Raw genomic sequence first — 25,722 nt, 5'->3', positions numbered from 1 at the left:
AAAGTTAGACTATTCTGCGCTTGTCAAATGCTTGGATGTGTGTAAATGCAGGTAATGGTCGGATCACTTTGTTTAGTTTCTATGTAAACAATGACGTTATAATACAGGTTTTAATTAGATTTACATTTTGCACGTGTAAACATGGCTAATGAGAGCAGCATTATGTATTTGATTTGCTGCCTCTTGATTTTAACATGTTAGCTTGTTTAATTTAACGAGAATGAAATAGTCTCTAAAGGTGCTGGTAGATTTGCTGATACAGCTTCTTTAATTTTCAGTGGAGTGCACAAAACAAGACAAGACAACATGCACTGGGCAGAGCTGGAATGACACCTAATGCATTCTTTCTGGTAATAGTAGCTAGAGATGACGCTTTCACACACGCAGAAATACAAGAGTTACTATTGGATTCTTTGTTCCCAGTGATGATAGGCATCCAGCTTGGAGATATAAGGAGTTATTGTCTGAGAGCATCTGTCAAATGGCTGAAAACAGATAGAAACAGAAAGACCATCACTACTTTTTATGTTTGTTTTTCTTTTCCCCGCCCCTTACAAATCTTTTCAGTCTCTCATTTGATTGGCATATTTTTGGACACAACAAAATAGATCTTTTAGTCTTAGCTTAGTCATGCGGGAAAGATGGTTTTAGTGCAAGCTTCAGTCTCTCAAAAGTAAATTATGATAACACTGAAGTGTGCACGAACACACTGAGTGGTTGGGAGTTTATTAAGAGCCGGGCGCACAGAGATGAGAAAGCCCGGGGCTGGTCTTCACGCGCCACCTCGTCTGTGTTTTTGTTTTTTTGCCCATCATTGTCTCATCAGTCTCTGGAGTATGGAAACATCTGTATCGGGTGTTGTCAAAAGAGTTCAAAACATCAGTCCCCAAGAGAGAATGTGGTTATTTGTTTAGTACAACAGCTTATTGTTCATTTTCCTGTTTAAGGGTAAAAATGTATATTGTAATAGAAGGTCGTGACTAGGATCTGGAGTATTTTGTTGTGATACTTTAAAACTGTGGACAGAGCCTGATACAGACTTTCAGTCTGTATCAGGCTATTGGTAGTTACTGGTGAAAGTTCTGTAGCATGGCTCTTTTTGGCAGGATAGGAGTTTATAGGATATTAATTTGTCAGGTGTGCCATTAGTTCGGTAAATATATTGCCCTGATCCCTACCTTATTTATCTAAAATTTTGTGCTTATTTTTATTAAGTAATTTGCAGGGTTTTTCTAAGGTTTGTTTGTTTGGCGTATATTGAATCAAATGCTGTTTAAAAAAAATCACACTTTCCTCAGTCAGTGTGAAACCAAATGTGCTCTTTTATCAGCTTTAGCACCCTGTTAAAAGAGAGACCTCAAACAAGGGGATTTTGCCATTACTGCTGTTGGCGATAAGGGAGTCTGACACTGTTCATCAGCTAGAGCTTGCCTCAGAGCAGAGTGTCTCAGTCTTCAGTTCTGTTTCTGATTGCCTTTGCTGCAGGCTGGGGTTAACATGGTTGTTGTCTCTCCACTATGCAGTATCAAAAGATCATTATTCACATCTCCACCCCACAGCTAGTCTTGTAGCAGCTAATACATTTTTCCACAAACCTCTGTGTCCCTTATTTTTAGTTAAGACGGAGAACACACTGCTGAAGTGATGATAGTAAAGGTAGCTATAAAGTCCCCGGCATTTGCAGGGTAGTCTTCAAACACACCCTGGGCTCTATTCAGCAACTACAGAGCACTTTCCAATACGGATTTTCCAGTGAGTGGCACATTAATTCAAAGGTGTGCTTTCTGACACTGACTGCCTTGGAGTGTGATGTTGGCCCACAGCTGTTCTTACATAACAGCAATCTTTATAGGCTGTCCTGTGTTTCCATGGTGATGTGTTTGGTTTCCAAGGCAACTGTACTCCTAACAGGAGCTGAGGCCAGCTGAACACATGCACCTACATTTCTTAGGAGGAAAGGGCCTGGTGAAATGGCAAACTTTCTGTGTCTGATGATGTTTTGCTTACTCTGTCCACAAGAAATAAACACTTTTGAGATCTGATCATTTGTCACTTGTAAACACCAGAAAAGAGTTGCACTGAAGATGCTCCTGCTGGAATTTTAACAGCTGGATGATGATGATGTTTGTTGATGTTTGAAGTGAGGCTGAGTGGAGTAAGAAATTATGTATCAAATGCTTTTTAGATAGCAGTGAAAGTGACCTTATTCAGTGCTGTTTGAGGGTTTTGTTAATGCATAAAATTAAATGTTCCTTTTGACCTTTCTGTGCTGTGTTTACGCAGGTGTGGTGGATTTGAAAGCTAGCAGATTATTGTGTACCCTTTGTCTTCTTTCTCTCACAGCCCTCCTTCTCTCATCTGCCTCTATGTGGTTTGAATATAATTTAAGAGATACATGGTTCCACCTGAATTTGCAGCACTAAGCAGAACTTTTAGCATTGTGCATTGCAGGTTTGGATTGTAGGGTGATGGCAGCTTTAAATGAAAGGATCCTATTACAGTGTTCCTGCAGTGCTTTAGTGTGCAGAGTTGGCTCAGTGTGAACAAGATTTAGCATTCCAATCAGACCTAAATGTTGTTTTCATGGTTTTACTATATTAACTTTGCCTCAAAGAACCTTATTAATTATTAGTATCTCCAAAACATTTTTTTAATCAAAAAACATATCAGTACTTGTCTTATTAGAAACTTCAACACAAGCACAAATTTCTTCATTGCCACTGAGTGCTAATGGACTGAAAAAGATGCACAGTTAAAGCTTTTATAAACAGTCTCAATTGTGATATTGATTTTAGGGCATTAAGCTCAAATGGATAATGCTGATATGTTGCTGACTTTCAATAAAATGCTGTGGATCATTAGTGTCAATAATATCTGTAGGTACTTTTTTCCCCCTAACTAAAGTAAGTCACAAAAGTCCAGTTTCATCAAACGCGGTTTATTTATGCATTTATTCTGTGAAATATCATATAAACATTTTGTGGTCTTACAATTCACGCGGTTTCAGATTGTGAAAATGCTGGCAAACTTTCTCCACTTCTCAGATGGATCTAAATTGGTGTGTTTTACACTCAGCATGAAAAGGTATATTTCTGTATTGTGGTGTTGATTTTTCTGCGTTTCTTGACTGTGGGTACAATTTCTTTGCCTCATTAACAGTTAACACCAGCATGCAACAAACAACAGGAAATGTAACGTGGCTTTTCAGCAAATTAAATCAAAGTGAAAAAGATGTGACTAACTGTCTGGAAGCATTGAGACCTTTTTCTGGTAACCCACTCTGACACGGGTCAGTCTTTGAAGAACTGCAGACACTGCAGTGTTGTCAGATAGCTTTGGTATGTGTTAGTCTCAGCTCTGCCTGTAGCTATTATGAATAAAGTGAAATGATTGTACAGTGATTTTAAAAAGTTTATGATGTATGAATAGCTTACTCTAGAAGAGGTCACTGCCTTGCAACAGCCTGTAACAACTGTCTTGGATGCTAAGTGATGCAAATTTTCTTTCTTAGCCTGATTTAATTAATTTGGCACATGGGCATCAGGGCAGCTGGTGTGGTGCTGCAACTTCAGCAGAGGCGATTGTGATGGTTTTTGAAAGTTCAGCAATATCTGCCCACCTTCAAACCACAGCTTTGCTAGATCATCAGAGCTGCTTCCAAATGTTACTGTTTGCTCAGCATTGGTAGGATTTTACTCGTGACAAGGCTTGCAAAATTTCCAAATCTCTGGTAGCCCTTCGGGCAGGCATTCTTCAGTTTTTGGTAGCCCAAAATAAATTTAAGTAGCCAGAATAAAAAAGAAAGCAATTTTTTTAATGTTTTGTTTCCGTTACAATATTATACATTAAAGTATAATATTGTAACGAAAACAAAAATTAATCAAAAAAATTGTTAAAATACACATCACAACAACTGTATAAAAATTACAACCATCAACTCAAATACTTGGTTCAAATTGAACAAAAATTTCTATGAACTTGTAAGAACTGTGTAGGACATGAATCAGTCTGTGTCAGATCCTGAATCTGAAATTTCCACTGAAGTCACGGGTAAGAGGCAAGTGGAACCAAGATCTAGGCCATTTGCTTTTTGCAGTTTGCAAAGACTGTTAAATTTTGCCAGTGGTAGTTCACTCTTTGCAATATAGCACGCTATTCTAAACAGCTTTTTCAGGAGTTCTTGTTGTGCTTGGTTTATTTTTAGTATGTTTTTTGCAATTGCTGTTTGTTCTGGGAAAGATACTGCAGACTGGGCAATAATGCATTTCTTGCATTTCTCATGGGTTCTGATGGGGTCTTTCTTAAAATTACTGGTCCCAGTAACAAAGGCACTTGTCGACTCAGAAATCAAATGAAACTCACAACACACCTGGCAGAACATCATGTTATTTAGCTCGTCATATTCCAGCCACAGAAATTCTTTTGTCCATGAAACCAAAAAAGCTGCGCTTTCTTTTTGCCTCATAGTCTGATTTGTCATAACTTTTCCGTTTTGTGGTAAGCTTTTCTTTGGCTGCCCCTTCTTCACCCTGACCTGTCTTATTTGGCTGAGCAGAACTAAAATACCAGCGTAAATCCTGCTGCTTTTACACACGTACTTAAATAATGGTCAGCGATTCTTTGCGCACTCAACCTCTCACATGTTTAAGCTTGCTGCGAGAGATTTCACTTGTCGAGTTTGAATAGTAAGCTAATGAGTGATAAGACGATGTCAGAGGAATTGGTGCGCAATTAATCGTCACTCACCAATCAGTGCTGTCGCTCTCTATACACAGTTCGTGGGATCGCAAAATGAAAGTGAAAGCAAAAAGCAAGCGCAAATTCAGACGCGATTTCAATATGTCACATATTGATAGTGGCTCATCGATGCCAATGACATAATTACTCAGCTACATTGGCGAAAGAATGCAAAAGCATTGACATATATTTTCCTTCCTATGATAGCCTGACGGGCAAGGCTGAGTTAGATTTTGGTAGCCTGACTGAAAAAATCGCTAGCCCCGGGATGTCGGGCTAGCGATTTTGCGAGCCCTGCGTGATATGTAAACAGTCAGTTTTTTAGGTGGGGGATCAGTGAGGAGTGAAAGAAGAATGTTGATACTGATAAGTGAAAAAGGAATGGCCCGATTGGTTAGTCTGATAATTGCATGATCCCTGCATATGTGCATAAAATACTTACATATTGCACCTTTTTAAAGAGCATTCTTTGGGTTTTAAGTTGCTGTTCTGGATGTTTCGCACATCGCACTAGAGCCAAAATGATTATCACTATTTTTTTTTTTATCTGTATTGAGATTCTGATTATTCATTTTTAGTGACAAAAATGTTTTTATTACACTTTCAGCTGTGATCGGCTCGTGGAGGCATTAACTTGGCGCTGATTTAGGAAGCGCTTGATTTGCTGTTACTTGGTGACTTCAAAACCTTCATTTAATTATCGGAAGCGAAAATTGGGATGGATATTAAAATGTGATTAATTGTGCAGCTCTCCATCAAACTAAATATAGTAGATTTTGTTTTCATATTTTTAAGCAGCGTGACAAAAGCTGCCACTGCTTCAGTTTTTAAAATGATTGATTTGCCCCTTCATGTACTGAGGATCAGTCATTAACACCTTTTATCTTCACATGACACATTAATTCCTCTGATCTGTTTCCTGAATGGCTGAAGAGCAGAAAGCTTTGTACCAAGACCTGTAAAAGTTGTTTTTCTAGTCCTATTGAGGCTCTATGTGATTGGCATATATTTCAGTGACTTCATTCATAATGATTCATCAGGTAGAGATCTTCCATGATTTGTGACAGATGGCTTAAATATATGTGCAAAAGTACACAATCAAAGCAGTGCTGCTGACAAATTTGATTAAATATGTAACATTTTATGCTGTACATTTAAAAAAGTATATTTTGTTGATAGAGATTGACCAACAACATGGAAAAAATTACTTTTTGGAGATTCCCTTGCATCATTAATAGGCCAGGGACAGAGGATCTCTCTCCCTAATGAGTGTCTGGCACTCATTAGGGAGAGAGATCTCAGTGCTCTGTATTCCTCTGTTAATAACTCACGCCCTAGTTACACGACTGAATCAAAACTGAGTTTTTTTCCCTGAATGGTTTCAAAGAGTATGCAGCCTCGCTGTCTTTTCTCATTCTCTTATTTCTTAATTGCACTTTAAGTTGGTTTTTATGACAAAAGGAAAGCAACAGATAGGAAAACAAAAGGTGAAGAACATAAAAGTGCTTGATTTTAGGAAATCGGGGACGAATGCCATTGCAAAGATAGCCATGTCAACCTCAGCTGTCTCCTCTTTGGACAGAGTCTGGAGTTTCCTTACACGTGGAAGACGTAAGGATTATTTTGTTTCAAGTATTTACATTTTTATCATTTTGCTCAATGAGTAATACTAAAAATGATGACAATTCTATACACGAACTTTTTTGATAGAATGCACAAAATGTAGGAAATGCATGTTTAGTTTGAATGTAATTGGTAAATTGAATTTAAACACATTTATCTTAAAATAAGGGTCTTTTTTTTTTTTAACATAATGCTAAATAAAAGCAAATGTATAAAAATGCAATTAAAAGATGGAGCCAAGCAGTAAAAGCAACAGTTACTTTGTATCCTGGCACTGCTGGAGTGAGAGGTCTGCCGAAAGCCTTATTTAATTGAAATGCATAGGGGACAAGCAAATGGCACTAAAGTTGGACATCCCATAAGCATTAGGTGGTAAATCAATTGACCAGCCAAACTAGTGCTGCTAAATGTAACTGCTATCTTTAATGGGTCTCAGACTTTTGTGATGTGCTTTACTGTGTTTAAGTGACATGTTTACTGTTATTAGATTTTAAATATTAGATTTACAATAATTACTTTGATATGATACACACCGGTTATCATACTTAATAAAGGCACTTTAATAAAGAGACGGTGCATGTTTAGGACTTATCTTTGGTCTCTGTCAGTGGTCTTTAATTATTATATTGTTGGTCTGACTATACCACACATGAAGGTATTACAACCTGCCTATCGGTTGTACAGATTAAGTTTATTAAGTAAAAAAATTGGACAAAGTATTGTTGGTGTAGAATTTGCAAAACGGGAAACCAAGTCCTGATTTAAATTCGTGACCTCAGATCTGTGGAAATATTGGTGTTATTGATGTGGAAAATCTCAGAACACTAATAAAAGCGGACAGGAAGAGAAAAAAGAGGGTCCGTCAGCTCCCTCTGTGATTCTGGATGCTTTGAGTTCAGTATGCTGTTGTCATGGCACTTTTGGCTCAACATTTGTATTGATTTGAACTAATGGGCTGACACACACACACACACACACACACACACACACACACACACACACACACACACTCTTCCTCATGAGTTTGTCTGTGCCCTTCAGAGTCAGCACTTGAGTACTTTGTCCAGTGACAGACAGCTGCGAACTATTTATCCTTACAAGCACTCAGCCAGTAGGATCAACTTGGATCTACTATAAATCTGGCTTCATGTCTGCAGATCCCTCACTATTGTTGTTGTCAGTTTATTGTTTTATAGCAGCTGCTTTAGGTAATATGCAAAGCCGTAAGAAGTAACTGTTAGAATTAGCAGGCTATATGCTATAAGTCATGTCAACAACATAACAGAACATGCACTGTTATAGCTCACACGACTGAGCAGGGAAACCCATACACTGTAAGGCTATAGCAGAGGCCTGATTTTGAGTCCGCCTCAAGGTCACTTACTGCTCATCTTCCCCTTGTTTTTTCTCCCAGCTTTTGACTTTGCATCACTGTCCTATCTAAATGAAGACTCAAATCAATTTAAAAAAAAGTAAATATCTATCACAAAGATCATGAAATAACAAGATACAGCTGGCTGTATTTTCAGTTTTTCTTTTATTTCCTTTGGCCAGAGTTGACAGTGGAGTGCTGTTGTGATTTCAGGAAACACATTGTGGAAATCAATGATAACCTCTATGGGAAGAGTGGTCACATGACCAAGGCAGGATGTAAGGGCAGTATGGTTTGCATGATTGGCTTTCTGGTTTAATGATGGGTGATTCTCATTTCCTCTTTTACAACAGGAAACTTCCTTAAGTTAAAGCACTTTGTAACCAAGCTTCAAATACAGATGGTGTTGACTGTTATGATGGAAATCTATATACTGTATGTCAGACAGTACATAGGTGTGCCATCAAAAAACACACAGAAAGTACAAATTTTGATTTATATTCTAGTAAAAGGATAACCACTTAAAACATGAATTGCTTTCAAATTATATATTTAGCAGTTTTTGAATTAGTGTTAAATTGAACAATTTCTTTCTCATTTTACAGACTACATTATGACCGTAAGATCTACATTAAGCCTACCACACAAACCCACTTAAGAAATGTACAATGTTACTATTTGTTTTACTCTATTAGATGTTTAACAGTAGTCTCTGACACTTTTACAGGAGGCCAGCCCAGGATGAACGGCGAGTCAGGTGCCGGGGTGGTGACAGCCCCCCCTCCCACCACAGCCCCCCACAAGGAGCGATATTTTGACCGGGTAGATGAGAGCAGTCCAGAGTACCAGAGGGAGAGGAACATGGCACCGGACCTGCGACAGGACTTCAACATGATGGAGCAGAGGAAAAGAGTCTCCATGATCCTACAGAGCCCTGTCAGTAGGACGTACTCATTAATTCTGCTTGTTCATGTTGTTTGGTTTTCATGGATCAGAGTCAGGTCATGGTTCATATGTTCAGAAATCTCTTGATTTGTTGATTTGTCAGCAGAATGCCCAGGACAGTAAAAAAAAATTGTTCAGAGGTCGATTATATGCATGAAAAGCACTGATGTGTAAGTTTTTACTGTGCAGAGAGAAGCTGAAGAAGTTGCCCTTTCATACAGGCTCAGTTTTATGCATTTTTGAATTAATATTAGGTCTGTGTACATCTGTGGTTATTTCTGCCTTTAGGATTTGCCCTGTTTTTGAAAGTTACTCTTACCACCCTTTAAAATTCAAAATTGATCATTTGTTTGTTTTGTGGCTTGTTGTTTTTTGTTTGTTTGTCGTGTCTGTGTCAACGGCCCTCCAGGCCTTTTGCGAGGAGCTAGAGACGATGATCCAGGATCAGCTGAAGAAGGGAAAGACGCCCACAAGCCTATTGGCTCTACAGCAGATCGCAGATTTCATGACCACCAGTATGCCTTCCATGTACCCTGCAGCACCACAAGGAGGCATGGCGGCACTCAATATGAGTAAGCAGAGAAGAGAATGGCTGTGTGTGACTTCTTGACCTCAGCCCTGCTGTGTCTGTGCTCAGAATGAGTAATGCACAGCATGCCAGAGTTGATTTCAGCACAAAGACTCTAGTCAGATTTCAGTGGCAGAACCCATCTAATTGTTGTATGTGAGATTGCCTTTTCTTTCTTTCTTCACAGGTTTGGGAATGGTGACTCCAGTCAATGATCTGCGTGGCTCTGACTCAATCTCCTACGACAAGGGCGAGAAGCTGCTGCGCTGCAAGTTGGCTGCCTTTTATCGGCTGGCTGACTTGTTTGGCTGGTCTGAGCTCATCTACAACCACCTCACAGTACGTTCATTCATTCATTCCATAATAAAATGTCAGGTTGATATTTTGACACTAAGCTTTTAGTATGCCCATGCAGTCTGAGTCTGATGCATTGATGCATTTTAGAAGCAAGTCTTGTAACTGTACAATGATCCTGGGATGATTCTGGGTGGTTATTTTTAAGCTCATTTTTAAATCAAGGAGAGAGTTTCAATTTCAATGGTAACTGGGATGTGTGTACAATCACCAGTCGAAACAAATAAGACTTTCAAAGGTTTGTTGACTGTGTCACAAAATAAGGTGTAAAACATATTTTTCCTGCAATTGACACTTCCACTGCACATAATTTCATAAAACGATGGCTTCAGTGAAGGCTTAATCCAGAGTGCTAGCCTAAACAGGTCTCTTTACACCCAAAGAGACCACTGAACGAATACTATGTTTGTTCACATTATTGTCCAATAAGCAAAGAAGTAAAAAGCCCTACATCTTTTATTGTGATAATCAGCAGAGAGACATCCCAAAGATCTTCTAGAAGCAACTCTCACAACTCGTTACCTATACTGGGAGTTACTTGAAAGCATTATCTAAATAGCTTTAATGTTAGTGGTCAGCAGGATGTATAACTGAAAATATACTCTGAACAGTACACTAATCTGCACAGTAACTCCAGTTTTTGTTTTTCCTCCTCCCCATAGAAATTTACTTCTGTTCAGGATTCTGTGAGTGTTGTTTCCTCACAGTGCTGCTCAGTTTGAGCCACTTTCAGTAATCTGACATTGCTGTCTTCTTGTCTTACAGGTCAGAGTGAATTCAGACCAGGAGCGCTTCCTTATTGTTCCCTTTGGGCTCCTTTACAGTGAAGTCACTGCCTCCAGTTTGGTAAGAAGCACTTCAGATTTGTTTTCCCTTTGTTATTGAATGAAGCAATTTCCCCTCATATTATAATACCTTGAGCTGCATGAGTTTACATCTTTTGAGATTAAGTTTTCAAAACGGGGTTATACAACCTTACACAATCTGCTATACCATCTAGGTGAAGATTAATCTCCAAGGTGAAATGGTAGACCGTGGCAGCACCAACCTTGGAGTCAACCAGGCCGGTTTCACTCTCCACTCTGCCATCTATGCTGCACGTCCTGATGTCAAGTGTATCGTACATATACATACACCTGCAGGGGCAGCGGTAAGCAACAGTAGTGCATGCTGTAAATTTACAATTTAAAAACATAGTTGGTTAGGTGTTGTCTGAGCCCGTTTATTTTTTTTTTGCAGGTGTCGGCCATGAAATGCGGACTGTTACCCATCTCTCCTGAGGCCCTATCCCTGGGTGAGGTGGCCTACCATGACTACTACGGCATCCTCGTGGATGAGGAAGAAAGTACTCTTATACAGAGAAACCTTGGCCCTAAAAGCAAGGTAACAGCAGAGTCTTTGTGTGTGTAATAGAAATCAAAAGGAGAGAATTTATTTCTAAAGGGAATTTTCTTTTTATTTCGTCTGTTTCAGGTGTTGATCCTTAGGAACCATGGCTTGGTGTCAGTAGGTGAAACAGTGGAGGAGGCTTTCTATTACATCCACAATCTGGTCACTGCCTGTGAGATCCAGGTAGGACACTGAACCACCTGGTAGTGGTAACACATTGAAAAATTTCAATGTCAAACGATCTGTAATATTCTGGCTTTGTTGTTTCATGTTTTAGGTCATGTGGTTGTCATACATGTTTGTATGCGTTTTTCACAACTAATGCTTTTGTCCGTTGTCTCTTTGTCTCTTTATACATGTTCATCTGTCCTTGTGTTGGATGTCTGTGTCTCTCCCTTGATGTGCTTGTGTCCTCATTCTCTTTTTTTGGTTTTGTTTCTGGATTCTGGATCTTTCGATGGTTTGGTCTGTTTGTATACCACCCTTAATATTTTGTAGGTACGAACACTGGCCAGCGCTGGAGGGCCAGATAATCTGGTGATGCTGGACCCTGGGAAATACAAGTCACGCCCACAGGTCCCTGAGCCAGCTGGTGACGGGTCCTCAACCCATCCCAAGTGGCAAGTCGGGGAGCAGGAGTTTGAAGCCCTCATGAGAATGCTCGACAACTTGGTAAGCACAAAGGGAGAGGGATGATTTAAGTTATATGCAAGACATATACATAGTCACACGTTTTTTTTTTTTTGCTTTGTCTCCATCCAGGGCTACAGAACGGGCTATCCTTACCGCTGCCCAGCCTTGCGAGACAAAGGTAAAAAGTACAGTGATGGGGAGATGGCCTCCTCCGCCCACGGTGGTTACTCATATGGGGAGGACAGTGACTCAGGTGCTCGCTCCCCATTGAAACACAGCTTCCAGCGCGGCCAGCGCGACAAGACCCGCTGGCTAAATGCCAGCGGCCGCCCCGATGAGCCCTCTGAGGACGGGGCCGACGGCAGCAGCCCCAAGTCGAAGCCTAAGGTGTGGACGAACATAACACATGATCACGTCAAACCCTTGCTGCAGTCTCTCTCGTCCGGTGTCTGCGTGCCAAGCTGTATAACCAACTGCTTGGTCTGTGCCTACCTTATTGTTCATAGTATAGATTTTACAGCTACCTTGTTGGTGGTAACGGGTAGGTGGTCGGCATCCTGAGGGTCTGAGTACAATGAAAATGAAAAGAATGTTACAAGTTTTTCACGTTTTCTCACAGAACTGCTTGCCTGCTTAAATGCAAGTCGGTGCAATCTATCTTTTTACTGCTTAAATGCTCCAGTAATCCATCTTTCTACTGCAGTCTCTGTACTTACCTCACAGCTTACCTCACAGCTGTGATTATGTCTTGACTATTTTTACTCTTATTCTGGTATCCTAATACTTCATGATGCCCGGCCAGCTGCCCACAGCATGCCCCACTGCATGTGTAGTAGTGAAATGCATTGTTGGTGTTGATGTTTTTCCCAGAGGAGCGAGCAGCAGGGGTGTGGCATGAGTCTGCAGGTAGGCAGGTGAATGTGGCACAAACAGGTGATGTTGCTCCTGACCACAGTATTGTTCACAATCCTTTAATACACAACTGTTCTCTGTGCATCGTGACGTTTGTTGCTTAAAGAAGAGTGAGAAGATAATGAAGTAAAAAAAAAAAAAAGAAAAAAAAAGTTTATTGAGTTTTGAGGCTTTATTCACCAAAAATCTTTAGGAATCTGTATAGACGTACTATAGAGTAAAGAAGGAAGGTGGCATGATGAGAGTATTTATTTTTCCAGGTTAAATATACTTTACACACACTGGATTATTCCAGATTTACTTCACTACAGAGTTATGCAGCCTGCTCCTTTTTTTTAAATTTTTCTCAAACACTTGCAACTGCTCCCAGTTGTGCATTTGTGCGTTTCCTCCTATTATTCATATTCTCTCTAATCTTCTGATTTCAGTTTTATTTCCAAAGTGGCTTTGAGCACCTCAAGGCCTGCATGAGTGGATCTGTTTGGGGCAGGCTCAAAAAAAAGAAAGAAAGAACTAAAACTTTTGAAATTTGACCTGACCCTTGAATTAATTATCTCCTGTTGGGAAAGTAGGAAATGTTGTGTTGTGAGACTCTTTCTCAGTGAGTATATCGTGTTTACATGTTCATCTCATACTCAACCAACCCAATCCAGCTACTTCCATCAAGATTCCCTTCCTCATCTATCTCCTAGTTTGGCAGCTAACCAGCCAAGCTTGTAACAAACACAGGAATGAAGTCATGAGCTTATGCTTACACATGCCTAGTTTTCAAAGGTTGAATTAAAACATTTTGCATGAAAGCTGAAGATTTGATTTCTGTATTCACCTGCTGCTCATTCAGTTTGGTGCGGAAATGGGTTTTCCCTGCAATCATGCTGAGCATTACCAGGTTTGCGTTACAACCATGGGTTGTTTCTTCACATTAAGAGGAACACATTATTTAGCAAGACACCTAACACTTTGATCCTCAGCTGGGTAAGATATTCTTAGTCTGTGGTGTTGTGACATTCGATTTCTTTGTCCCAACATGGGCGGGTGTCCTCGGGTGTATTTCTCTCTTATCTCTGTCGTCCTTGTTGTTGTGTATCAGCCTGGAAAATGACTTTGGTGATGCCAGCTCACCCCTCACTGCCACTCTCGCTTCGTAAGCCAGCCTCATCGTCTTAGTCACCCACCCAGCCACCCTGTCATGTCTCACTTCTCCCTCACAACTAACCACCCACCCAGCTCCTTATTCCCCTCCACGCCTTACCTTTTTTACCACTTTATGTTTCTCCATCCTGTGATGTTTTCAGTTCTTGTTTTTAAGTTAAAATAGCATATCAATGATGATGACTGAGGGTTTTTTTGTTGATGTAAGAAGTTGGTTGTAGCACCAGTGATGCTGCTGTGGAGCACAGTGACAGTCTTGTGACCAAAAAATAGCAAAAATAACAAAGTCAGAAATCTAGGATGACTGCTGCTGTGACCTGCAACCCATAGGAACGCAGTGTGATGTGACTCACCGGTCAACACGTCACTTGTTATTAAAAAAACAAATACAAACCCAAACACAACATGAAAGTAAAACCAAATGTTTCTTGGAATCCCAAAGAAGAAAATGAAGTTGAGTCGTCCAAACAAAAACTTAATTTTGTGACTGCATCGAGGAGGAGGATGCAGGGGGAAACAATGCAGTGGAGGGACCAAAGCGTATTAGATCCGTGTTATACAAATGATTTGCAATGAACTTATAGCTGCTAGGTCTGCTTAAATCTGTGTATAGGCACTTTTAAACATTTTGTCATTTATTATCTCAAAGGCAGATGAGTTTATACTCACCTAAATAATGTTAAACACAGTGTTTGCTGTAAATCCTTTAAAGTCAGCTCTGATTTCACATTTACCTTCCAACAACCTACTATTCCTTGATCTAAGACAGGGATGTCAAAATCATTACCCCTGTTGTTGTTGCCCTGGTGGGTGGTGTGAGCACTCAAGTTTATAAATGTGATAACTAGAAAATGAGGCAAAGTAGGATTTTTGAAATTCATACCATAGGTGTATCTGCTAAGTGACCTTAACCTCAGGAGTCAAGGCTCAATTTTTCAGGCCAGTTCTGGCCCACAGGCCTTATTTTTTGACACTTAAGTACTAACCTTAATGATCATTTCCAAACTGATTTAAGCTTCCTGGTCACATTTCATCTCTAGTATGAAATCTAGTAACGTCAGGTATGAAAATCTACCGCTTTATTGTATGTTTAGTCATTCTGTGGAAATGAAGCGTCAGTTAACATTCTGTATTACTGGGAAAGTCCTGTTATATGATACGTTGATAAAGTAGCCTTGGATAGATTATGTTGGTTGTGGTGTAGAGGAGTCCCCTGAATTTAAAGTGGAAAAGGCGCCTCATCATCATTGGTTCACTTTTTTCCCACATTCAGACCACTTTACACTCATCCAGTTTTGTCAGTTTCAGTTGAGCATGATTCTTGTTTTGTGAAGCCTGCATAGTATTGTCTGATTATATTTTTGTGCTTGGGTTTGTCATGTCATTTCATGTGTCTGGTTTTAGCTGGTTTTAACTCTTTATCCGGTGTTTACAGTGGACAAAGGAAGATGGGCTCCGCCAGGCTGCTGCAGTCAATCAGTTCATCCCACTGAACACCAACCCAAAGGAAGTCCTGGAAATGAGGAATAAGGTATCGCAGCTTTCTCCTGTTTGCTTTAAGTGTTTCGTCCTTCTAGGAGCATATTTAACAGGATACTTTTATTGTCCTTTTTATGAGTTGAATATTTTTGTTTGTAGATCCGGGAGCAGAACCTGCAGGACATAAAGACAGCAGGGCCCCAGTCTCAGGTTCTGTGTGCCAGCACTGTGGTCGAACGCTCCTTTAACCAGGTCAGTGTGAGAACTGAGCACTGAAACACCTCACAGCTACAACTCTCCTGACCTGGAGATGAATGTGCACTGTTGAACTAGCTTGATTTGTGTCTGTTAGTGTCTTCTATTGAGATTGGCTCAGTTAAAACAAAATCTTCTACATTCTGTCCAGGTCAGGAGTTTCCCTCCTAAACCAAGAGGCTGCAATGTGTGAATATTGTGCATGAAGCTGTACTGGCCACTGTGAACTCTAACGAAAGACATGGTTGCTACTAAAATCAGATTTATGACAGAATAACTACAAAGAACAAAAATATGTCATCCATTGTGTTTACCAGAGCATGGGGTGACTTTAACTTTAATTATTCTTTGATCACAGAGAGTGTCAATCTGGCAGGTGAGTAGTAAGTGAGAGAGGCAACCTCATTCTCCTCTCCAAACCTGCCAGCTCAGGCTGTGTCCATATTCATACATTGTCTTTCCTTTGTTTTAATTTGCTTTTAATATTTATTTTGTTTGTAGCAGAGTAGTGGTTGTTACCTTACACAACATTTGCAAGCTGGTCTCTTACAATGCTAAAATGATTTTCATGTTATAGTCAAATAATAGGTTTTTTTGTTTTGTTTTGTTTTTTTAAGTGCATGAGTGAGGGACAAAGCAAAGCAGTGGGAACATCCTAAAATGTTTCCCCCTGCCGTTTGTATGCATGGCTCCTCCTTCCTGTCCAGCGTTGGTTTTTAGCTCAGTTAATAGCTCTGGTAAAACAGAGCTCTTAATCGTTTTTGGATTAAGATAATAAAGCTATAGGGGGTAATTTAAAACTTTACCAGTGCATAACTGCTGATTAACTGCTGTTTTGTACTGTGTAGCACCCCCTTGTGTGGAAAGTTTGCCTTTACAGTGCATGTTTCTGGCTCTTTGTTCAGTCACTGCAAGCCTTTTCATAACCCTATGACTATTTGTGGAACCATCTCTCTTTGCATGTATTTCCAATATATGTTTGTATGGAATGGTGTGAATGCAGAGGTGGAAAGTCATTAAACGCAACGATAACTGAAGTATTATTATGAATTCATAGTAAATGAATACAACAATGTTGGGTTATTTTAAATCAGTTTATGCTCTTTGGGCCTCCTTTTTTAAAGCTATGCCCACCAGAGTTGACTTTGTGAGATCCCGTATTTGAACACCTTTAAACACAACACAATACTATACAACTTAACTTTTGTACTGAAATGAGATATAATCAGTCTTTCCCCCTTTGTGCTTGTGTGTGTGAAAGATTTGTGAATATTTGCGCACCTTCGTGGCTGCCTGGACCAGTGTTAATCTGAATGTTCTAGTGTTAGAGCTGGGTTTTGCCTCTCCTCCCCTCACTGGGTTTACTATTGCAGGACGCCCCTCTGTCTGACTGTACAGACACTATTGATGGCCTTGATGTGTCCGAGGGCTCCTATAGTCCTGCTAAATCTATTAGAAAGGTACTCACTGCTCCAATCACTTTTTTCACACCATTATTCGACCTGTGAGACAGCAGATAGGCAGATATCTGGGACTAATGAGTGATAGTTTAGTGAGAGATTACAGGGGTCTTTGAATGTTGTGACTGGTTTTCTTCAACTGACAATTTTGTTGTTGGTAAGGATACTTCATGTTCAGTACACCCTGCTGACTCTGAACGATGGATATTTTTTCAGACTTTTGTTTTTAACCCAAGAGGAGCAGTGAAAAGTGCTTAGATCCAGTAACATTGAATGAATTTTACTGCATGTATAACAAATTGTGTGATATATAAACAACTGACTTACAGTAATATTCATCTCAAGTTGTGTATTGTAGTGGTCTGTGCTGTGAATTCCCCACACCCCCTATATGTCACAGCTATCTTAACTCATGCACATCCATCCTCTGTGTAAGCAAATGGCACATACTTACAATGGGTGGGCGGGCTATGTGTGCAAGGCCCAGATATGCTTTTATGTGAAATAAAAGGTTATTGTGAGTGCACAAAGGTTATGAATATTTGCTCTGTAACTATTCTGTTACGCTGTTGGCTTGGACTGCTTGAACTGGACTCTTCAGTGCTTTGCTATATCAAAGCTAATTAAGTCTTAAAAGAATACCAAAGGCTTCTCTTTTCTTATGTGTTTTGTTTTGGAGTTTTCCCTCTTTTGTGCAGTTTTTAATGAGGAAACTTCCTAACTTTTACTTCTGCCTTACATTTATGAATTCATGGCTGATAATGCTAATATTGTGTTTCTGCCTTATCTAATATTCACACTTCAGACTACATTTTGTTTGTAAAGAACAACTACAGAAATACATAAATTTCTACATATAAAATGCCATTTATAGTTTACAGTACGTGGATTTTATTTATTTTTTTGATCTGCTGATTGTGCTTTCCCTTCTCCTCCCCTTCTCTGTGTTCTGAAGGGTGAACTGGTGACTGCATCCAAGGCAATCATCGAAAAGGAGTATCAGCCCAAGGTAATCGTCAGCAAGCAGGGGCCCAACCCCTTCACCAAACTCACCGACCAGGAGCTGGAGGAGTACCGCAGGGAGGTGGAGCTTAAACAGAAAGGAGGTGAAGGTGAAGAGCAAAGCAACATGAAATCATTTTAAAAAGTTGCCACCTATAAGTTTTGTCTTAAAGTATCATAAACATGTATTGGAAGTTTGCTTTACCTGTTCGTATCTAAACATTCATAACATAACATAAACTGTATATCAAAGATGGCTGCAATCACCATGTCATTACCCATCAGTTTGTGGGCTGGAGTTTAGTATTTTGTCCGTTGCTAATTATTTTGAATTTCACCCGCAATGTCATTTTCATTATACAGGTACAGTAAAATTTAGACTGGCGTCACTCGTATGTCCATCAAAAAGTAAAAAAAATAAACAAATGGACAATAAATGGAGATCCTGTCTCGGGGGAAAATCTTAAAGAGTTGAGAAATTTGTTTTCTTAGCGATAAAATCAGACTTGATAACTATGCGTCTTAAGGAGGGGAAAAACAGCATTTCACAGCTCCCCTCTTCTATAGTCCCACTTACTTGACCTTCCTCAAGAGATTTGTTATAATTGGGGCAAATCAATAATTTTCCTATTTGTGGTTTACAGAGTAAATAACGTCACAGAAAATATCTGAGCTTTCATGACCTCATAAACATGATTGGGGAAAAAATGTAAACAATAAGACTTGAAGTACGTTTAAAATCAGCTTATTATTTAAAAAAAAATCCTACAGAATAAACTTCATACTTGCCATACTGTGATGTTATCTCTCCACACACACACCCACATTCACACGGATTCACAGTGCAGGGTCGATCCATGAGTAGGGGGGGATCAGCCTCTGCTGTACCCAGCCCGGCGCCTCAAACGGCACAGATGGGTCGAGCCTCACCACCTCCACCGTCTGCAGCTGACTCCTCCAGCTTAGAGAAAGCCCAGCCTACAGCTGCCACACCAGCCTCTGAGCACGGCTCCTCTTCTGTCGGCGGAGCTGAGCCATCTCAGAGCGGAGCAGACTCTGCAGGAACAGTGGCAGACGATGTTTTTTCGACTGCAGACGAGGTTTTTTCAGCCCCAGATTCTCCACATAAGGACTTCCACTGTGCTGTGCTGCGAGCCCTCAGCAAGGAGCCCTCGGTGGTAGATGCAGCTAAGGCAGGTCAGGCTCCATGTACAGCAGATAAAGTGGAGTCTTGCCTAAACTCTGGCCTTCCACTTCCCACCTCCCCTGCTCAGCCCTGGCCCATCTTACTATATACCACTGCACTGGGACACTGGGAATTCCCCGCCTGCTGTGTTCTCTCCTTCTTCTGAGGGTTTGGAGTCTGCTGCAAGTGTTTTACCATGTGCAAGCACCCTCCATACCCACAGTCTAATCTCTGAAGCCTTTGCTTGATTATTTTTTTCCCCACAAATCCCCTCTCTCTCATGTTTTGTCGAAAGGCATCAGAGCGTTGGCAGATCAGATACCTTTCCGCAGTTTGATTGGACGAGGGGCTGAGGAGATAGGATGCTTAGAGTAAAGTTCATTTTTAACATTCAAACCTTCTGGCTTCTTTTTTCCTTTCAGGGTTCTCACTCCTCAAATGCAAAAAATGTTATTTAGTTTTATTTATGTATAAATTTTTGCTCTGTAGAATTAACTCTTGATGAAGCTGCATCTGAGCTCAATCATCCAATCAGAGTATCACCTGTGTGGAGAACAATGGTCATTCTCTTCCTGCTAACTTGTCTTGGATACATCTCTGGTGGTGTCGGCTCTCCCTTCTGTGCATCTGACTAATTTCCATCAAACCTTGATTTGAATCAGGTTCTGGGGATGTTTTTAAGGTTGATTTAGTGGTGTCTGTATCAGTAGGTTTGCAGTGCTTTCTTGATTAAAGCTTACAGCTTTTGTTTATTTTGTTTAGTTTTTTTTTTTTGTGTGTGTGTGTTATCTCCCCTCTCCTTTTGTGTTGCATTATGTGGGTGTTGGCACAGAATGACTCATTGACATAAAAATGTGGCTTTTAACTGTATATTTAGGCAAAAAAACTCCTAAAACAATGATAACTACTGATAACCTTATAATCTGAGGTAATGGCTATTTAAGTGTTTAATGACTACTCGCCTTTCTTCCAGATCCAGGGCAGCTTGTAGAGTCTGAGAACGAGCCCAAAGACCCCAAACCCACATCCACACCACCCAGCACCCCAATCAGAGCAGAGGAAGGTAAGTTAGCCTGCCATACTTGGCTCACTTATTTCCTACCTGGTTCAGCATGGGTTTCTCCGGTTCTGTGGCTGGAAGGTTTGGGTGTTTCTAGGGTCTACAGCGGGAATGCAGAGGCTCCTGCCTATCCACCTGCTTGTCTGTCTCTTGAGTTTGTTGTTGCTGTGGTCTTTAATAATACTACTATAAGTGTTGTGCTTTAATTTCTGTAATAACAGGCCAAGAGGTTTTGTTTATTTCATAAGGAATATTTTCAGGGCTGATAATCTGCTGAAAGTTCAGGAAAGAGTTTGGAAATGCTGATAATAAAAAGAGCCTGATTATCAGCTTTTGGGACAGAGGACAGACTCTTTTATGTATTTTTTTCCTCTTGGTCTTTATTACTATTGGATTACACCCATGTCAGTGGTATCATTCCTAATGATACTGGAACTGACCTCTAAAAACAGGAAGTTATTTTTTTACATTGAGCAATTTCAGTTGAAGTCATCTTAAGGGGTAAACGGGTATCTAGCTTTGATTGCAGGTGTAATCTAATACCAGAAATGTTGTTGCATAACATGTGTCTCTCTGTACAGTATCTCCTGTTCCCCCTTCACTTCCATTCTCCATCTACTTGGGGTCTATGAAGAATGGTTTCCAACCATTCTTTATTTTTGTTAATCTTCTGATATATATAAATATTTTATGTTTTTTTTTAACCTTCATTTTTGATTTCCCTTTTTTAATTTAACACATGCCTGTGGTTTGATCTGCATAGACATTTGTTTCTACTTGTGCTTTTTTCTTTTTTTGTGGCTGCGATTACAATCAGGAGATGGAAATTCAAAAGAGTACCTGTTACCATAGTAAGTATGTACTGTTCCACCTCCTCCACACCTTCATAATTAACCCGTCACCCTCCACGCCTGTGTGTGAGCATCGACCCTGTTTTTTTCCCTTTCCTGCTCTTTGCATGGCTTCAGTAGCAGAGCAGTGTTCTGTGATCTAAACTAACCCCTTTTTGTCGGGGTGTGTGACTGATCAGACAGTTTAGACTCCTCTGAATCTCTTTCTCAGGGGTTGATGGGTTATTTCAGAGCTCCTCACTCATAATTAGTGTTTCAAGTTCATGCCAAGAAAAATGAATGAATGAAAAAAGAATGACATTCACAAAAAAAATTGCAAGATCCTTGATTCTAGTGGAGTAAGTGGAGGATGTTCCTGAAGTAAACCTCACACCGTACTTTCACTGTCACATTAACCTCTTTTCTTCCTGTCGACTATTCGCTATCAAACCTCTCTTGCACATTAGCACATTTCTGTAACTGTTATATGACACTGTATGTTTCTGTTCTGGGGGAAAAAACTCAGGTAATGTTTTGAAAATATCTTTTGAATGTCGTTTGTCTTCCAGACGAGTCCTTTACCAGGTACACGAGTGCTTTATTTCTCTTGTGGCTTTCTGAGCAAACTTGCTGTTGGTTTAGCTGGTTGAAGCCAAAAGCTTGGCTGTGTGGTGGTGCTTGGTCTCCATTTTTATCTGTCTGTGTTGTTCGGCCTTATCTGTATACTGACAGACATGAAGATATGCGAAAACCGAAATGCGCTGCTGTTTTCTCGAGTCTTGTTTTGCAGTAGTCACTGTTGCATGCAAACGGTTTTTAAAAAATAATGAAAATCCAGTTGTCATATCGCTGACTCCAAAGTGCGAGCTTGCAGCAATACTTTTAGGATGCTGTTTGTGCCACTGACCCTTGAAGCAGAACTTTTATGATGCAGCACTTTTTTTTTCTTTTCTTATCTTATCTTTTTCTTGTTTTGCTGGGAGTGTTTTTTTTAGTTTGTTTGTTTGGTTTTTTAAAAGACGAGAATTAGTTCAGGTCACTAGAAAAACCTTGCAAAGTCAGTACTGACTTGGAGTTTTAAGGCACTCTCATAAACAAGGTCTTGATGCATTCTCAATCATCCAGGAAAATAAATCTCCAAAAGTTGATTCTGTTCATCTGGACGTAGCATTTTCTGGGAGAAACGTTTCGTCACTCATCCAAGTGACAAGAAGTCACTTGGATGAGTGTGTGAGGATGAGTACGTCCAGATGAACAGAATCAACTTTTGGAGTCTCATAAACAAGCTTCCTATTGGCAAAAAAAACCCCTCACATAAGCCTCTCATGATGCTTATATGGACAAGTTTAGTATTTAGAAATTAAACGGGATCTTTGCCAACAAGTATGCAAACATCTTATTCCCTTCCCAGCAGCTTGATTAATACTGTACATACTGGTGGCTCCTGTTGATGCTTACTACTTTTTGAGAGCTGATGCAGTGTTGAATTAATTTCCCTTCCCCTGAAAAATACACTAAAATACACTTTAAAAAAAATTTAATCTTTGCGTTGTGGACGTTTCTCTGATTTATGCGTGCTCTGTTGTATTTCATTTTGTTTTGTTTGTACACAGGGTACAAATGAACAAGGGAACTGCCCTCATTAAGATTTCCCTGTTTAAATGAAGGTAAAAGAAAGAATGCAGAGTGCTCGCTCAGGCCTGTCAAAGTGATGGAAATGAAAGTAAACGGAGGGAGAAGAATTCCCAATGAGAGCTGTGTTCAGTGCATCTTGGTTGAGGTTTTGCTCTGTAAAAAGCTACAAAGTTGAAGTAGTGGATTATTAGTATTTTTTTTTCTTTAAATGTAGTGTGAGTATTGCCTGCGCAAGTGTTAGACTTGTGGTCACTGAAGCTTTCTTAGACTAAAGAACCTTAAGTCAGTGTTTGGGATGGTTTTATTATGTCACATAAATAAATGACTGTGTGGACTGCAGAGAAAGGTGGATGCATCTAAAATAGAAAATCGCATGGATTTTGCAGCTTACCCAGTTGTAGTAATGCCGCTCAGCAGTGCAGCTCCATTAGTTTGTCCCCTGAGACCACTAACTCTCTCCATCTGCCCCTCCACCAGAGTCCTTGCCAGAACAAACCTTTAAGGATGAGAGTGACGCAGCCACCCTGAGACAGACCCTTCCAGATTTAACACCCGATGACCCTTCAGATGCTCCAGCGCTTCCTGCCGAAGACTCCACCCCCGCCACTGCCGACACAGCCGAGGGGGAGGAAGCCGCTGACGCCGGCGACCAGGAGGGTGACGAGTCTCCCAGCAAGTCCCCCTCCAAAAAGAAAAAGAAGTTTCGCACTCCTTCCTTCCTAAAGAAAAACAAAAAAAAGTCTGAGTCCTAGATTGAAGAATGTTGGATCGGTCCTCACTGCTGGCTCCTGTCTCTTTTTTTCTTTCTTCTTTTTTTTGTCTCTGCTTTTTGTCTGATATCATTACACCGTCAAGTTTCAGGCAGGCCACAGTTACACGCCATTACTTTTCTAAAAAATATATAATTTGCCGCTGGCTTATTAACCTATTTTCCCTTGTGTGTGCCAATTTTGTATACAATGTAAAAAATGAAATGCATAAGGTTTTTAATTAGTAGCGGCTTTTAGTTGCGAGTGAGTGTTGCATTTTGTCTCGTCCACTCCATCTGGCCTTTTATGCATGTCTCTTACTACAGGCCCACATACGTAATGTGAGGTTGTTTTTTTTTTTTTTTTTTAGATTGCTACTAAACCACTGTAACCACTAGAATGTATTGGGATTGTATCGAAATATATAAGTGTCTTTCAGCAAAAGCAAAACAAGAAAACATTGAATGCAGACAGAGAAGCTCATACCCTCTCATTTAATTGGTTTGAAACTCTGACAGTGTGAACTACAAATTGCACAGCACTAATCGCATCCCTGAAGCCGTGCGTCCATGTAATTGCATGTTGGCAGGGGAAGAGAGCGACACTTCAGTAGAGGATGTGCTCGTGAAAAAAATTGTCCATATTTCTTTTTTTTATTATTTAAACCAATCAGTGCATTCGATATTAAACACACCTGGATGTTGGTTTTGCTTCTGTTTTTAAACACTCTAAATACCCACCTGGTTAGGTAGTTGTAAAGTGCTTTCTCTCAATTTTGATTTCTACTGATTTGTATTTTTATTTTATTTTTTTTCAAGTGGAATTTTATTCGAATATTTCACAGACAAGCACCATTAAAATATCCATCTGAGGTGCTTGCAAATCTGCAGATGGTGTTTTTTCTGAAGCTTTAGTGTGAGTATAGTTCACAGCGGTGTGTGAGTCAGGAAATGTGGGCAGGCATTGCGCTTAATGATTATTCTAAGGGTTGATGTAATGTATTTGCTACTGGCATAAGTATGAAGGAATGTGTAAAAATAAATCTCAGTTTGTGGTTTCCATATTTTTTTCTTCCTAAGCTTGGCTTTAATTTTTAGTTATTATTATTATTATTTTTTTTTTGCTTTTTGCATTTACCTCTGTATAAAGTCTCAATACTACATAATGTGCAAAATTCCAAACTTTATTCTGCATAAACTGTCTTATTTCACTCCCAGAATAGATTGAGCCATGATTACTTCCTGTGAGCACACTGTGAGCCTCCCTTTTTTTCTTTTTCTCTTTCCTTTTTTTAATGAACTCAGACAACACTTTGAAATAGTCAGTCATAGATGCAGTTGTTACAGAACTTATGAATGGCTTTTATGAAGCCTGTCTGGACCTCTTCGTGTAAAACGTCACGCTGCTCAAACCTACTTTGTCCCTGAATACCTTCACCTGTTTCCAGTTGCACAAAACAAAAAGTTCACTGGAGACGCGCTTCCATTCTTGTCAACCTGATGTAATCTGAAGATTGGAAGTGAGTTGCGCTTGAGGTTGCAGGGCATTAATATCAAGGCCTATTCCATGCTTTGCTCGACTTGTTTCTCCATCTTGTTTTAACCCACGAGGAGCCAAAAGGCATCACAGGTGCTTTACTTACACTGCTGAACGTATAAGCTGAGAACTCCTGAAGGACTGCATGACAAGAGTGCATCACTATAACTACCCCCTTTAGATATGGCACACTAATTTTAGTGTCCGATAACAACAAAGCCCCCTGTAGTCCTTTGAGTGTACCATATTCTTTTGTTTTTTGTTTTTTTGTTTTTTATAAATTGCTTAATTTTGCTGATTTGTATCCTCAGTCTGAACTGCTTATAGTTTAAATATCTCATCATCATAACATCCACACACTTAACACTTCACTGCTTATTTGTCATGGTTATTTGCCTCCTTTCTACAACCATGAATAAAAACACTACCATTAAAATCACTTTTGTGTTATAGTGGTCATTTACAGGGAATTTCATGGTAGATGATGTAGAAGTCACCTGCAAGGAACTCGACAACCCTTTTTTAAGTATGCAGTAATAAACTGGGTTTGTCAAGGTAAGTCAGAAGAAATATAGTTTCTCTTTTGCTGCCACCCATTTAAGACTTTCTCGTAGTATTTTCTTAGAAGTGGTCTTCAGCAGTAGTCCAGACTTTTTAGATAGTGTTAGTTTTCTGAAAGCCTGCTGAGAGAGGTCATATTAAGACAGGCACTATTGCTTGTTTATGTTTTCTCCGTTTGGGAAACAGAATTATCTCCAGTTTGCTGAAACAGCCGATCTGTCTCTGACCGTGGTGCTGAAGTTGCATTTAAGAATTAGAATTTTACTAAATTCTCGCTCTGTTCT

At 39.9% G+C, this 25,722-nt stretch overlaps 1 protein-coding gene across 4 annotated transcripts in view; it reads left to right on the top strand.

Annotated features, from left to right (window-relative positions):
- Positions 1-25,316, top strand: part of add1 (adducin 1 (alpha)) — a 28,277-nt gene extending 2,961 nt beyond the window's left edge. Inside the window, exons 1-18 of one of the 4 annotated variants that reach the window (XM_087843767.1) lie at positions 6,124-6,348; positions 8,460-8,668; positions 9,087-9,249; positions 9,433-9,584; positions 10,365-10,445; positions 10,600-10,749; positions 10,839-10,982; positions 11,073-11,171; positions 11,487-11,660; positions 11,751-12,101; positions 15,121-15,216; positions 15,324-15,416; positions 15,778-15,795; positions 16,793-16,879; positions 17,835-17,991; positions 18,725-19,078; positions 20,041-20,130; positions 23,070-25,316. In XM_087843767.1, the coding sequence (XP_087699893.1) occupies positions 6,189-6,348; positions 8,460-8,668; positions 9,087-9,249; positions 9,433-9,584; positions 10,365-10,445; positions 10,600-10,749; positions 10,839-10,982; positions 11,073-11,171; positions 11,487-11,660; positions 11,751-12,101; positions 15,121-15,216; positions 15,324-15,416; positions 15,778-15,795; positions 16,793-16,879; positions 17,835-17,991; positions 18,725-19,078; positions 20,041-20,130; positions 23,070-23,344 (2,853 nt within the window). In that variant the 5' untranslated portion in view covers positions 6,124-6,188 and the 3' untranslated portion in view covers positions 23,345-25,316. Of the gene's footprint in view, positions 1-6,123; positions 6,349-8,459; positions 8,669-9,086; positions 9,250-9,432; positions 9,585-10,364; positions 10,446-10,599; positions 10,750-10,838; positions 10,983-11,072; positions 11,172-11,486; positions 11,661-11,750; positions 12,102-15,120; positions 15,217-15,323; positions 15,417-15,777; positions 15,796-16,792; positions 16,880-17,834; positions 17,992-18,724; positions 19,079-20,040; positions 20,131-23,069 lie in introns of those variants that run through there. The other 3 variants (XM_006789027.3, XM_087843766.1, XM_006789026.3) reach the window with 3 other exon arrangements.
- Positions 25,317-25,722: the final 406 nt, after the last annotated feature.

The sequence above is a fragment of the Neolamprologus brichardi genome, chromosome 7 (genome assembly GCF_056152115.1).
Source record: "Neolamprologus brichardi isolate AB-2024 chromosome 7, ASM5615211v1, whole genome shotgun sequence".
Classification (NCBI taxonomy): Eukaryota; Metazoa; Chordata; class Actinopteri; order Cichliformes; family Cichlidae; genus Neolamprologus; species Neolamprologus brichardi.
This window is presented reverse-complemented; position numbering and strand designations above follow the sequence as displayed.